At 46.3% G+C, this 14036-nt stretch overlaps 1 protein-coding gene and 2 non-coding genes across 3 annotated transcripts in view; all 3 read left to right on the top strand.

The window, feature by feature from the left end:
- Positions 1–259: 259 nt before the first annotated feature.
- SF3B3 (splicing factor 3b subunit 3) overlaps positions 260–14036 on the top strand; it is a 30988-nt gene continuing 17211 nt past the window's right edge. Inside the window, exons 1-11 of the mRNA XM_074151588.1 lie at positions 260–394; positions 1104–1216; positions 2487–2813; positions 3970–4142; positions 4520–4661; positions 5762–5874; positions 7159–7296; positions 8376–8479; positions 9621–9786; positions 10110–10205; positions 10647–10719. Coding sequence (XP_074007689.1) covers positions 1147–1216; positions 2487–2813; positions 3970–4142; positions 4520–4661; positions 5762–5874; positions 7159–7296; positions 8376–8479; positions 9621–9786; positions 10110–10205; positions 10647–10719 — 1402 coding nt within the window. The 5' untranslated portion in view covers positions 260–394; positions 1104–1146. The remainder of the gene's footprint in view (positions 395–1103; positions 1217–2486; positions 2814–3969; positions 4143–4519; positions 4662–5761; positions 5875–7158; positions 7297–8375; positions 8480–9620; positions 9787–10109; positions 10206–10646; positions 10720–14036) is intronic.
- LOC141468070 (small nucleolar RNA SNORD111) lies at positions 3142–3223 on the top strand. Its single transcript, XR_012463364.1, has one exon. It is a non-coding gene; the product is annotated as a small nucleolar RNA SNORD111 (small nucleolar RNA).
- On the top strand, positions 6082–6161 carry LOC141468072 (small nucleolar RNA SNORD111). Its single transcript, XR_012463365.1, has one exon. It is a non-coding gene; the product is annotated as a small nucleolar RNA SNORD111 (small nucleolar RNA).

The raw sequence follows: 14036 nt of genomic DNA, 5'->3' as shown, positions 1-14036 counted from the left end.
CAGGCCCGTTGGGGCTGCCCATTATAGTGCCTGAACATTTGCGGCCGCTCGGATCCGCCTGGAAGCACGTGAGGCTCACGCTGTCCCGTTTCTCTACGCTAAAAGATGGCTGGATTTTTTTTCTGGAGGCTCTTTGTGCAGTGAGCGGCTGCCATCGCCACGTGGTCATTCAGGCGCCCGCTACGGGCAGCCCTGTGCACGAACGGCTCTCGCGCGCCGGGCCTCCCAGAAGGCCCCCTGCGAGGAGGCGCGAGAAGGCAGGGCGCAGGCGCGGGGCTCATGGCGGAGCGGGCCGGCGGCGCGCCGGCCTAGGTAGGAGCAGCATCCGCCGCCATCCGCCCGGTGAGAGCGGCCCCGCCGCGCCGCGCCCTCCCGGTGGCGGCCCCTCAGCTGGGTAGGCGCGGTACGGGCCGCCATTTCGGCGGGGGGAGCCGCCGCGGGCCCCTTGGGGCCTGGTCTCTGGTGGTGGGGGCGGGCGGGCCGGGCCTTGATCCCGGGCCGGTTCCCGGCGCCTGGGGCCCGAGCGGTGGGAGCTGGGGCTCCCGGCCCAGCGAGGGCCTTGGTAAGGCTCGGGGGCGGCGGACGGCGGGTTGCCCTGACCTGGAGGCCGCAGTTGCTCTGGCCAGAGAGCGGCTTGCCGTGGCCGGAGGGCCGCAGCGGCCTGTGTGCAGCCGGGCTTCCCTCCCGCCTTGGCACCGGGGGAAGGAACCGGCTTCGGCGCTCGCCCTGAGCCCTTGCGGGCAGCTTGGCTCGTGTTAAATGTAACGGCGCGGGGCAGCTCTGGAGGGCATTCCCTAGCTCCTGTTTGGGTTTCTAAACAACTAAAACCGTTAGAGCAGTAATTAGCGGGAAGCCCTTCATCAGTCCCGAGGCAGTAAGGAGCTCAGTTGGTGCTGGGCAGCCTGGTTGTCCTTGGGAGAGCCCTTTGCCTCGTAGTATTTCTAAATACCAAATAATTTTAGCTGGGTGGCGTTGAGTCTTCTAATGTAGAGTGATCCCTGCAGGCAAACAAGCGGGTAGCTCTCTCTGTGCTGTGCGGACGGCTTTGCTTTTACAAAGTATATGCTTGCTTTTTTTTTTTTTTTTTGGTCTACTTGTTGCAGACTCGGTGGAGCTACCGTGAGGTGAAGCCAACCTGTTGCCACCATGTTTCTCTACAACCTGACATTGCAGCGAGCCACCGGCATTAGCTATGCCATCCACGGCAATTTCTCAGGTAATTCCCTTAAATGCATCTTGGCTCGAGGTTTTTTTTTTTTCCGAGTAGTAGAGGAAAAAAAAAAAAAGGTGTTTGTATTTTACTTGGTTTGGTTGCTGAAGCTAGTCTGCTTCAGTACAGCTTTTTTTCCCACTCGTATATTATCGATTTGCTCTTCAAGTGTGTCACTTGAGCTGTTGTAACTTGTGGAAAGATCAAGAAAGGTTTGACCTGATTGTATATCAATTTAATTTAGTATCTTATCCGCTTCCCTCATTGGTTAAAAAGTGCTCAAACAATAGTGGCACCTGGTGTGGTGAGTAAGTCGCTTTGAATGGAGAGGAACCTCATGAGGTTCAACAGGGACAAATGTAGGGTCCTGCACCTGGGGAGGAAGAACCTCAGGCACCAATATAGGTTAGGGGTGGACCTGCTGGAAAGCACTACTGAGGAGAAGGATCTGGGGGTCCTGGTGGATAGTAAACTATCTGGGGGTCCTGGTGGATAGTAAACTATCCATGAGCCAGCAATGTGCCCTTGTGGCCAAGAGGGCCAATGGGATCCTGGGCTGCGTAGGGAAGAGTGTGGCTAGTAGGTGGAGGGAGGTCATTCTCCCCCTCTACTCTGCACTGGTGAGGCCACAACTGGAATACTGCATCCAGTTCTGGGCTCCCCAGTTCAAGAGAGACAGGGAACTATTGGAGAGAGTCCAGCGCAGGGCAACAAAGGTGATTGAGGGATTGGAGCATCTCCCTGATGAGGAAAGGCTGAGAGAGCTGGGACTCTTTAGCCTGGAGAAGAGAAGGCTGAGGGGAGACCTTATTAATGCTTACAAGTACCTAGAGGGTGGGTTGAAGGATGATGGAGCCGGACTCTTTTCAGTGGTTCCCAGTGACAGGATCAGGGGCAATGGGCACAAGCTGGAACATAGGAATTTCCATTCAAATCTGAGGAGAAACTTCTTTCCGGTGAGGGTGCCAGAGCCCTGGAAGAGGCTGCCCAGGGAGGTTGTGGAGTCCCCTTCTCTGGAGATCTTCAAGACCCGCCTGGATGCTGTCCTGAGTGATGTGCTCTGGGCAACCCTGTTTTAGCAGCGGAGTTGGACTGGATGATCTCTAGAGGTCCCTTTCAACTCTGACAATTCCGTGATTCCGTGAATTCTTCCAGAGTATTCATAAAACTTCTTGGCATTTAGTAGGGATGAAGATTTATGTTCTTCTAGCGCTTCTTGAAGTTGCATGTTCTGCTGTGTTGTTGCTAACTCTCCTTTGTGTTTTGGGCTCTTCAGGAACCAAACAACAAGAAATTGTTGTTTCCCGGGGCAAGATCCTGGAGTTGCTCCGCCCCGATCCCAACACGGGGAAGGTTCACACCCTGTTGACCGTGGAAGTGTTTGGAGTCATTCGCTCCCTCATGGCCTTTAGGCTGACGGGTGGGACCAAAGACTATATCGTGGTGGGCAGCGATTCGGGGCGCATCGTTATTCTGGAGTACCAGCCCTCAAAGAACGTGTTTGAGAAGATTCATCAAGAAACCTTCGGCAAGAGCGGGTGTCGCAGAATCGTTCCAGGCCAGTACTTGGCTGTAGACCCAAAGGGCCGCGCCGTCATGATCAGTAAGTCAGTCCGTCGGCTTCTTTTCTCCCTACTTTTTTTTCTCCTGTCTTCAGGATATTTGTTTCGGAGCGAGTTTCTGCCCAGTATAATTGGAAGTATTTCTTCTCAGGCATTTTGTTAGGCTCCGAGACGTGTCAAGGAGAATGCAGGCATTCAGAATAGTTCCTTCACACTGATGGAACTGCACAAATTAATTGTAACGTTGGGCCAAAACAGTCTGGAAAGAGGCCAGTTTGCTCAGCGGTGTGCAGAGCCCTGACGTGTGATGTCTGGGAGAGAAGTTGGGATTGCAGGCGTCCGTGGTACAGCCTAGTCAGTCAGCTCCCGTAGCCTGAAATGATGTTATGGATTCATGTCTCTTCTCTGAGATGTATCATGGAGACAACTAGATGCATTTCTGATCAGGCTTCACAACTAGAAGAACACTCGGGTGATATATTTTTAATAAGATTTACTGTGAGCTGTCTTGGGTACTCGGTACGTGAACTGTCTCAGTTTGCCAAAGCCAGCTGTGTGCAGTGCTGCTCTCCTGCATGCTGAGAGCAGGGACTTGCGGTGACGGGTGGTTTAACAGTGCCCCTTTGTATCGGGAATAACAATAAATAATATTGTTTCCTTTCTAACAACTCTTATTTTCCTGGGGGAGAAGGTAGCACAAGCACAGTTGTGCCATTCACGTCGATAGTTAAGGGTGATAAGTGTCTGTTGTGGATGCTGTGTATCAGGCAAGAATACTTCTTTTTTTTGTTAAAATATTTCTGAGTAAAGGTCTTGCCAAATGGTGGACCATCAGGCTGCTTCTTTCAATTTGTTTTTCCTTCCCTGCAGTCTGTCATCTCTCATGTGGTGGAATGAGTGAGTAGATCTGCCTGTAGCCATCGTAGGTTGACCCTTTGAGATACTTCCATCCAGCCCAATATTCAGCCTTAAGCTTTGAAGGGCTAGAGTTGTCATTTGTGCTCGCGGCCCAAAACATTTAAAACATTTAGAGACATTTGAAGTTAATTGGTGGTGCAGACAAATACCAATAGTGAACTTCAGCAGAAGTAATGCTGACGTTCTCCTCTTAAGTTATATATCGATACTGGACTGCAGGTGTCATCAGATTTGATCACCAGGAGATGTGCTTCAGGTGCTGTTGTCTTTCCCTTGCAGGTGCGATTGAAAAGCAGAAGCTGGTGTATATCTTGAACAGAGACGCTGCTGCTCGGCTCACCATTTCTTCCCCGCTGGAAGCCCACAAGGCCAATACCTTGGTCTACCACGTGGTGGGAGTCGATGTGGGATTTGAAAACCCCATGTTTGCTTGTCTGGAAATGGATTATGAGGTGAGAAGAACTTGATCTTCCCTTTGCTGTCTTTTCAGCTTTGTCATTCCTCTCCTGATCTTAAGCTGTGGAGATGGAGAACGTTGGCTGCTTTTGCTGTCCGAGACCGTTTTCATTTGTTGTGAGCTTACTTGCTTTTTGTCTTGTCTTCAGTCAGAATAGGCAGGTCTCTTCTGTCATGGTGATTCTTCTTAAATTCTTGCTTTTCAACTGCAAATGTGCGTATTTTCTTCCTCTGAACCCTTTTTTTGTGCATCTTCCAGCAAGTCTTCCTTTGGACTTCATTCTAACGTTATTCAAAACTGTTTCCCCGTGTGTCAGCTTTGCTCCTCCTTTAATACCTTTCTTGAAAGACGCCTTAGTGTGTTGTGTTTTAGGAAGCGGACAATGATCCAACAGGAGAAGCAGCAGCCAACACACAACAGACCTTGACGTTTTATGAACTGGATTTGGGTTTGAACCACGTTGTTAGGAAATACAGTGAGCCCCTGGAAGAGCACGGCAACTTCCTTATAACAGGTACTGCCCGCTGGGCAGCTAAGTCATATTCCTATGCATCTGCTTGGCTCCTGTTCCCCAGGGAAACAGAATCAGTACGCTTTATGTCTTAGAAGTTGTTTCAGTGGTAGTCTGACCCTTTAATATATAAATTAATTGACCTTGCAGTCATGAGTGGTGGTTCATACACGGAAATACTCAAGAATTCATTCACAGAGCTGTGGTTTGAAAGTGCCCTTCATTTATCTCCTTTTAGATGGATTCTGGATATTCTCTGGCTTCCGAAGCTAAGAGATGTTAACTGAAATTAGTTGGTAGCAGATGCAAAAGCATGTATTTTTAGATAATGCATAGGTACTGTTGTACTCTCTTGCATGGGATTCCAGCAGCTAATATACATTCAGAAGGTCGGCAGATAAATCCATGGGCTAAAAGTCCACTTACAGGGATTGAATACAAAGCCATCCTAACACCTTCGACCTGGGAAACTGCTGAACTGCTGCAGATTCCTCTCCAAGCACCAAGGAAGCTAAGCTAGGAGAGCATCCCTGTGTGCTTGCCCTGTTGTTACATCTTCTGTAGGCAGCTGACAGACACCAAATACTGGGCTGGATCTGACCACTGTTGCTGTTTTGGTGATATCTTTTGTTACACTGGGTTCCCAATAGAAGCATTTTTTAAAAAAACCATACTTTAAAAATGAAAGATATGTCAGAAAACAATCTGGTGGATTTTTTTGACAGCAAGCAAACATGCCAGTAACCCAAGGGTTGTGTTTAACTGACAAATTGCTAGTGTGGTATTTGGGGCATGTCGTGGCTTTCTAGGTAAGAATAAGCCAGGAAGGATAAAACATAAGCAATTTGTCTGAAGTTGCATCCTTCCTTTTTCTCCTTCCCTGTCCCCCAGTTCCCTCTGCCCTGTTCTTACACTGACCCAGGAAGCTGGACTTCCTGTACCCAGAAAGTTTTGTCTTCCCCTTCGATAAGAATAGATTTATATATGCAGGGTGATAGAGAGCAATGGAAACGATGTTGCTTTTAAAGAAAACCAAAATAAACGCTCTGCAGTCAGATCTGCGGGAAGGGCTTTTCTCATGATGTTTCTTTTTTCTGTTTCAGTTCCTGGTGGTTCTGATGGACCTAGCGGGGTGCTGATCTGTTCTGAAAACTATATTACTTATAAAAACTTCGGTGACCAGCCTGATATCAGATGCCCAATTCCCAGGAGACGGGTGAGAATTTTGGGATTCCTACCCTTTTTTTTTTTTTTTTTTTTTAAGATTATCTTTGTCGGTGCTAAATGAATGCTTGATATCTGCCTTTTGAGATTAAAGGCATCAGAGAGGTTTTGCAATAAGGAAAAAGCAGTTAGAAGTCTGTTGGCCTGTCATCTGCCTCCCTGGCTGCCTATACTATCGTGAGGGAAGGCGGGGTGGACACAGCCTGAGGTGATGAGTTTGCTTCATGTCTCTTCTCTGAGATTTTTGCTGGAGATACTCCAAAGACTCTGATCAGGCACCACGGTGGCAATGCTGTCAGTGTAAGATAGCGTTGAGATGGTGAGTCACGGCTGCCATCGTGTGTGCAGGTGAATTCAACAGCTGCTCTCTTACATCCAAGGCTGCTTCCTCCTCCTCTGCTGCTGTAGATTGTGCTGTGCTTTGACGGTGCTTTGAACACCTGCCAAGGCTCAGGTGCTCAAAAACAGCTTTATGTGCATTGCAGCCCTTTCCTCTGCATTTGGCTTTGGTATCACAGAATCACAGAGTGGTCAGGGTTGGAAGGGACCTCTGGAGATCATCTAGTCCTACCCCCTGCCAAAGCAGGATCACACAGAGCAAGTTGTGTGGGTTTGGAATATCTCCAGAGAAGGAGACTCCACACCCTCTCTGGGGAGTCTGTTCCAGGGCTCTGCCACCCTCAAGAGGTTTTTTCCCCCATGTTGAGATGGAATTTCCCGTGTTCCAGTTTGTGCCTGTTGCCCCTTATCCTGTCCCTGGGCACCACTGAGAAGAGCCTGACCCCATCCTCTTGTCCCCTGCCCTTTAGCTATTGCGCAGCGTCGATGAGATCCCCTCTCGGTCTGCTCTTCTCCAGGCTGAACAGCCCCAGGGCTCTCAGCCTTTCCTCAGCAGAGAGATGTTCCAGTCCCTCATCATCTTTGTAGCTGCTGCTGGACTCTCTTCAGCAGTTCCCTGTCCTTTTGGAACTGGGGAACTCAGAACTGGACACAGTGCTCCAGAATTGAGAGAGTTTTCCAGGGAGGAGGGCAAAAAGAGACAGGAGAGGGGATGCTTAGGCACAGTGTCTTAGAAATGTACTTCCTTCTGGGGCAGAGATGTACCGAGGGTAAATGCGGGTGTAACGGAGGGGATGCGCTTTATGTTGAAAGCCTCCTCGTGTACTGCTAGCTCTTACAGCACCTGCCAAAGGGAAAGAATTCGGTCAGAGAAATCACACCTGCACTTGCTGGGGAATTCTTTTCCCCCAATGACTTGTGCTTTCTTTCCTGACAGAATGACTTGGATGACCCAGAGCGAGGTATGATTTTTGTCTGCTCTGCTACGCATAAGACCAAGTCCATGTTCTTCTTCCTGGCCCAGACAGAGCAGGGAGACATCTTCAAAATTACTCTGGAGACTGATGAAGACATGGTAAGCATCACATGAGGGACAGCAAAAGCGTTCATGGAGAAGAGTCCTTAGTTGGTTATTTTGCCTGATTCTCTAAAGTGATAAATATTTAATATTGTGGTTTTAGCTGTGTGATGGCCTGTGTCCTACATGATTATACAGTTCCACCCACAGTTCTAACTGGTGTTTACTCACAGAGAGATGCAGCACAAGGTTTGCAAAATCCTGTGAGATTTATGCCGCAGAGTCACTTGGGCATATTTAGATGTTCTGTAGGCAATCCTTTCTTCAAAAGATGCATTGTAAAGTGTGGTCCCTGATCCTGCTAGAGGGTGTTCCGGTAACTAATTCTGGGGAACTTAGTTTCTCTTGATCACAGTAGGTGCTCTCTGTTTCACCTCTTAATTGAATTTAATTTACATGCTACAATCAGTCTTTTTGCAAATTGAGATACCTGCCTTGGTACAGCTGGTCCATGAGCTGAAATAACAAGCTTGAAGCAGCTTGCTGCTGCTTGGCCTTGTATTTTGCAATTGAAAGATCTCTGCTGCAGTGACTCACTTGAGGTTTTTGAGGAAATGTTGGATGTTAGTTCCTCCTTCATCTACAAATGTGAAATTTGGTACAAGGGATGATTATGTAGCATCTTAAATGTCTTACGATTGTTCTTGGGTGTTTCATAAAGACCTATTGCAACCATACCAAGTGTCGAAATCTGCTCAGGATGGTTGATTTTCTTACACGTTGGGGAATGGCTGGTGTTCAGTGAAGCAAATTTCTTCTTTCTTTGAGACAACTTGATATTTTTCAGCTGTTTGTTTTTTGTGGTTTTTTTCTGAACTGACTTTTACCAAAGCCAGAAAGTCTTAGAATAAAACAGGCAGCCTGACTTGCATGTTCAAAACAGTGGGCTGGATTTTGTGGTTTATAACCTGTTGCACCGGACTACTGATGTGGTTAAGCCTGGCTGATCCTCTTTGCTTCCTTTCTTTGGAGAGGATAGTTAGGCAGCTCTTTTTTTTTTTTTTTTTTTTTAATTAAATCACACATGTATAGCTGTAGTACTTTGCTAGCACAGTTTCCTCATCTTCTGCTCTCAGGTAACCGAGATTCGACTGAAGTACTTTGACACAGTTCCCGTCGCTGCTGCCATGTGCGTGCTGAAGACGGGGTTTCTCTTTGTGGCATCTGAATTTGGAAACCAGTGAGTAAACAATTTTACGTCAGTGTTTTTCCCCTGAAACAGACTGTTTCTGTTCAGGACTGCAAACTGACCCTTGAACTTACCGAACCTATAAAGACACCACCTCTGTTTTAATGGGTAAATGAATGCTTTGTTCACATGGCTCGAGCAGAACAATTGGTTTAGACTATGACATGATGGGGGAATTTTCTTGTTGTTTGAACTCAGATTAGGTATTACAGTGCAGAGAACAAAAGATTACATGCTGTTGCAGTAAGCTTTGGGAAATTTGAGCGCTTGCAGTTAATATAGGGTCCATCATGTATCCAGATAATTTTTTAACTAGTTTGGTAGTTTTCATTGAACTTTTGTGTGTTATGGCCCACTCAGAAGTAGGTAAGATTTGTCCTGTGGTCCGTTCCTTAATAGATGTATACTTGTGGGCTTTCTCAGTTCATGTTTGGGGCTCTAGAATACTTTGAAGAGGGCTTAACAGTGTCTTAAGTGGAGGATTCACAGGAGACTTGCACTCCTTCCTGACTACATCTACAGTCAGCCACCTGGGGGAGCTCCAGCCAGTTTACTGGAGTGAGGCTGAATTCAGTTGTACAAACCAAGCCTCCGATGAAGCCATATTCATTTCAGCTTTATTAAAACCAGGACGTAAATCAGTCTGTCTTTCTGGTTTTATCTCTTTTCCTCTGAAGTTTAACTTGATCATTGTGATATTTAGCCTCATAAAATGGAATAGGGAATGCAGTTAAAAATAATGAGGTGAGAGTATTCCAATAAAATAGATAACTGTGGAGCTGTGGTCTTAGCCATTGGCCTTGCTCTTGGCCTTGGTTGTCAGTTGGTGCTTTGGCTCTAACACAAGAATATCTGAAAGGCTCAAGGGTAAACAGAGAAAACACTGAAACCCTGGGATAGCTTCCCAGTGACAGCTACAAATTAGAAGTTTTGGAGGGGGGAGGTTGTGGTGATTCCCTTTAAACGTTTTGTTACCAAGGCGACAAACCTTAAGGCTAAATTTTAATAGCTGTATAATGTAGGGAAGGATTTCTCTCCTCCCCGCTGCCTGAATATCTGGCTAAGCCTTAGTTAGAGAAGGTGACTTGAGCTTTGCACTGAACACGCTGTTGCTCTTGCTTTCTCTCTCAAGTTACCTGTACCAGATAGCTCACCTGGGTGATGATGATGAGGAGCCAGAGTTCTCTTCTGCCATGCCTCTTGAAGAAGGAGATACGTTCTTTTTTCAGCCACGACCTCTCAAGAACCTGGTGCTGGTGGATGAGTTGGACAGTTTGTCTCCTATTCTGTGTTGTCAGGTATGTTGCCATCAGCGAGCTCCTAGTCACCACATAAGCAAGTCTTTCTCATTTACAGAGGATTTGATCATAGATGCATGATTTTATACCTGGACTTGGGGTGACAGCCAGCCATCCTGTGCTGCTCCTCTGTTGACCTTCAGACCAGTCCTCTGCTCTGCAGAGACTTTGGTTAAAATTTGACATTTCAGAGCAGCAGATAGCACACCCTGTGGTATCTTCGCTGTTTGCAAAAAACATTCTTAATGCAGTAGTATGGCATATACAGCTTAGTTTTATTTTCTCTTCCTGTGGATATTGTTTGACGCTGTTTCTCCACACAGATAGCAGATTTGGCCAATGAAGACACACCCCAGTTGTATGTGGCTTGCGGTCGGGGGCCCCGGTCATCTCTGAGGGTTCTAAGACACGGACTTGAGGTAAGACCTACAGCACTTCAGAAGAAGAGCTTGAGAGGTGAGGACAGTGAGAGAAAATCCTTAAAATAAGGGTGCCTAAATGAAGGGAATTCTCCCTTTTGCTGTAATTGGGAGAGAGCAACTTTTTATAGGCTTGCTTCTTGGAAACTGAAGGGTTGTGCTGTTTATTCTTACAGTCTGAAAAGTTTTTTTATTCAGTTGACTCCAACCACTTGCATTTTGTCTCTTCTAATACTTGAGTGTATTGAGCTGGAACATTCTGGTGTCTCTGCCAGCAGCTGCTGCTGCTGCTCATCTCTTTGCTGGGGGCAGGTGACCTCGTTTTAAAGCTGATCATCCAGAGCTCGAATGTTGCTGTACCGTTGCTGAATGTATTCTGTGCTGTAGCATGTAAGTCTAAACATCTGTTTGCAAAAGAACTTTGTTCCTGTTTACCTTTAGGTGTCTGAAATGGCTGTCTCGGAGCTGCCTGGTAACCCCAATGCTGTGTGGACCGTGAGGAGACACGTTGAAGGTATGCAGTATCTTCCTAAAGCACGGGAATGTGATAATGTTCTTGGTGTGTTTTGTTTGTTGGGTTTTTGTTTTGTTTTTCTGTCCAAGGAGGTAGGAAAGGTTCTGCACAATGGTTGTGCGCCATCCCTAGAAGTTATGTTTTGAGACATTAGCCACCTGTTTGTACTTAGAAACCACCTTCTGGTCCCCTAGAATTGTTACGCTTCCCTTTGACAAAGAAGCACCTGCCGGCAGCTGCATTCACCACCCAATATGCTGCATCAGCTGTACATTTGCAGCTTGAAGCTGCTGAACTTCTCATCCTTTCCTGCTTCCCATAAGTTCTTGCTCCGACATCAGCAGGCGATGATTATGCTTTTTGTTGGAGCACACTCGCTATTCTTTAGACGCGTGTTGACAACTACAGTAATCAGCTCTTTGTGAGAGAGTGGGATACAAATTACGGAACAAAGCAGATAAATCATCAGCAGTGTCTGTATTTTATTACTTCCCTCATGCCTATCTGCAAAGAAAACAGTCTATTTGAGCTAGGACACACCGCCTGTTCAAAAACCTAGCAGTGTATAGGATGCTGCTGGTTCCAGGAAGGTCAAGATTTGAAATTAGCAGAATGTACTGGATTGTGGGCTTGTTTTTTTTGTTTTTTTTTTTTCATTCCTGATCTGCAATAATGGCTTTGCCTTACTAAAACAGAAGAGGAAATCTAAGCCCTTGTCCTGCCTTTCTCTTGGGGGTGAGAACAGAGTGCATCAGAAACACCTAAAGAGCCTGAAATGAATCCATTCTGGGTACTGGCAGTCTCTGTAATGATTTCCAAGGCAGTGCTTTGTATAAATCTCGCAAAGACTTCCTATAGGTTTGTGCACTGGGTGTAGAAATGTTGGAGTGGTATAGTGGAGACCTTAGCCTGCTGTGGTGACATGGTATCTTGTTTTTAAGCAATTGTAGAGTAGTGTGTCTTCCAGGGAGCCAGTAAGCCCGTGGGAATTTCAGATGTTGCTGTGGAGTTTACCTTGCCATCTGAGGTCTGCCATCAATTCCCGTGCTTGTGTTCTGGCACTCATGTACTGCATAAGTGCAGCACGGAAGGAGCTTTGAGCATGAATTGCCTTCATGTTCCCCAGAAATAAAAGGGTCAGAAGGAAAGTATTTCCACAGTTCACATCAAAAATATGTGCTTTTCTTAAAAGAGGCATCCCGGTTTCTTAGAGACAAACCTTTGCTCCTGACTTTTGGAAAAGGAGTTGGTAATGTTTGCTCCCTCTGAGAGATGGAAGCTTCTGACATCACCTTACAGCTCTAAAACCTTTTCTCCTGGGGTTCCAGAGGATGACTGTGACTTTTCAGGGGATGGAGGACCGTTGCTAACCTACATGAAACAGACCGGTCCTGCAACCTCGTTTTTTCCTCCTTCCAAGTTTTCCTGCATGAAGATCTTCTCCATGATTTCAGAAGGCTGGAATCTGTAGCTGTTCTAAGCCATGCTACGTTTACAATATAGTTCAATGTCATGTAAAAACCGATCCCCAAGTTACGACTCCTTGAATTCAGAAACGGTTTTAGTGGGTTTTAATCAGAAAGACTGCAGAACCTTTTCAAACATGTCTCTAATCTTGAAATGGCCCAAGTGCTGTTTTTTTAAGTGTTCAGTTTGCAGTGTGGGGCTGCCTGGCTCTGCCTTGGTGCCGCAGTGTGTGCCTGCTGCAAGGCCTCTGTAAGACACATCCAGGTTTGCAGCCTTCAAAGCAAATACTAACCTTGGCTGGTGCGTGGTGATACACACTACCAATACCAAGCCTCTTTTTTTCTTCCACAGGTGGCTGGTGGTGGAGGTGCTGATCACCACAGGTGTGTACCTACTGCTAGGGGCTACTGTGCTGGCCCCCAGGTTAACCACAGAGAATCCCCAAGTCACGGGGTTACTTTTCTGCTAAACTTCTCACTAAATGAATTCTAGAAGCTGTTGTGTAGTTGGAGATTGTTGCCTTTATAGTTGAGTAGCTGAGGGGTAGAAAGCAGCTCCCATCTGAGTTTTTTTTGGGAACAAAATAATCGATGTGTCTCTGCAGAATAGTCAGTTCTTGCTAAAATCAGAGTTGTGTGTTTCAGGGGTGTTTTCAGGTCCCTTCTAGACTGAGGATTGGCTCCCAGCTGCTTTGTACAGACCAAGAGAAAATAATTGATTGTGCTTGAAGCACTCGTAGGTATTGCTGGCATGGGAATGCCCTGTGGGTATGGAATGTGTCTGCCCATCAGACAGAAGTGGATGGGATTTGGACCAAACCCTCTCTTGCAGTTAAATACCAATGTCTGGGGAGCTAGATTTCCCTGTGGAGGTAGATGTGAGCTGAGACCTAACAGTCTGCATTCCCTGCCTGGCGCTCTTGCATGAAGAGCAACGTGCAGTGAGTCACAGCTGCGGAGTCTCCCTGCAGTAGTAAACAGAAGCTCAGGAAAATGTGCTGTCATCCCATCAGTACCATTTAAGTGAAAATAATCCTGAATTTTGTCACTGCTCGTCTATTTTTTCACTGAACTCCTCTGAGCTAGTGGTAACTATGTTCGTATCAGTGCAAATTCAGATGCTGTGGAGCGTGAAAAAACTGTCAGGCGTGAACTGGCGTATAGGAATGGAATTCTCATGGACTAACTCAAACTGAATCCATGACAAGTAACAAAAAGGACAGTAGTATAGAGTTCATGGACTGAAATGTGATGTTTTCATAACGGGTTGTGACGTGTGCATGAAGCTGCAGAAAACTTGTAATGAAGGCACAGGAGAGTGAGTCCAGCTGTGGTTCTTCAGAGTCATTAAAATGTCTCTATTACTCACTGAAAGGAGCTAACTGGAGCAATTAGAACGGTAATGAGCATCTCTGAAGTCTTGTGTCTGCATACAAAATAATGTCTATCTCCTCAAAACTCTGGGCAGCCTGATGTTGTGCTTGGGATTGTGCAGAGCTAAGTAGATATCTTTTCATATTAAAAATCTATAGATCTCTTTCTAACTGAGAATACTTCTCAGTGTGCCCCGAGGATTTAGTCCTCTTAATTTCAACTAGGCTGCTATATTTTCTAAACCAAAATTGTATTGTTTGAATCTAGATGAATACGTCTTATTCACTGACTTCATTCTGGTAAATCAAACCCTTTCTTTCAAAAGCTCCAGCAGGGAGGCATTAACAACACTACTGGACTTCAAGCAAAAATGCACTTGTCACTATTATTGACACAGACTTAAAGGCACGCTCTAATATAACTGTAAGCCAGTGAAAAGAAAGAGCTAAAAAAGTATTAAGAGGTAGGAATGAGTTT

This window comes from Numenius arquata, chromosome 8 (assembly GCF_964106895.1).
Source record: "Numenius arquata chromosome 8, bNumArq3.hap1.1, whole genome shotgun sequence".
Taxonomy (NCBI): Eukaryota; Metazoa; Chordata; class Aves; order Charadriiformes; family Scolopacidae; genus Numenius; species Numenius arquata.
This window is presented reverse-complemented; position numbering and strand designations above follow the sequence as displayed.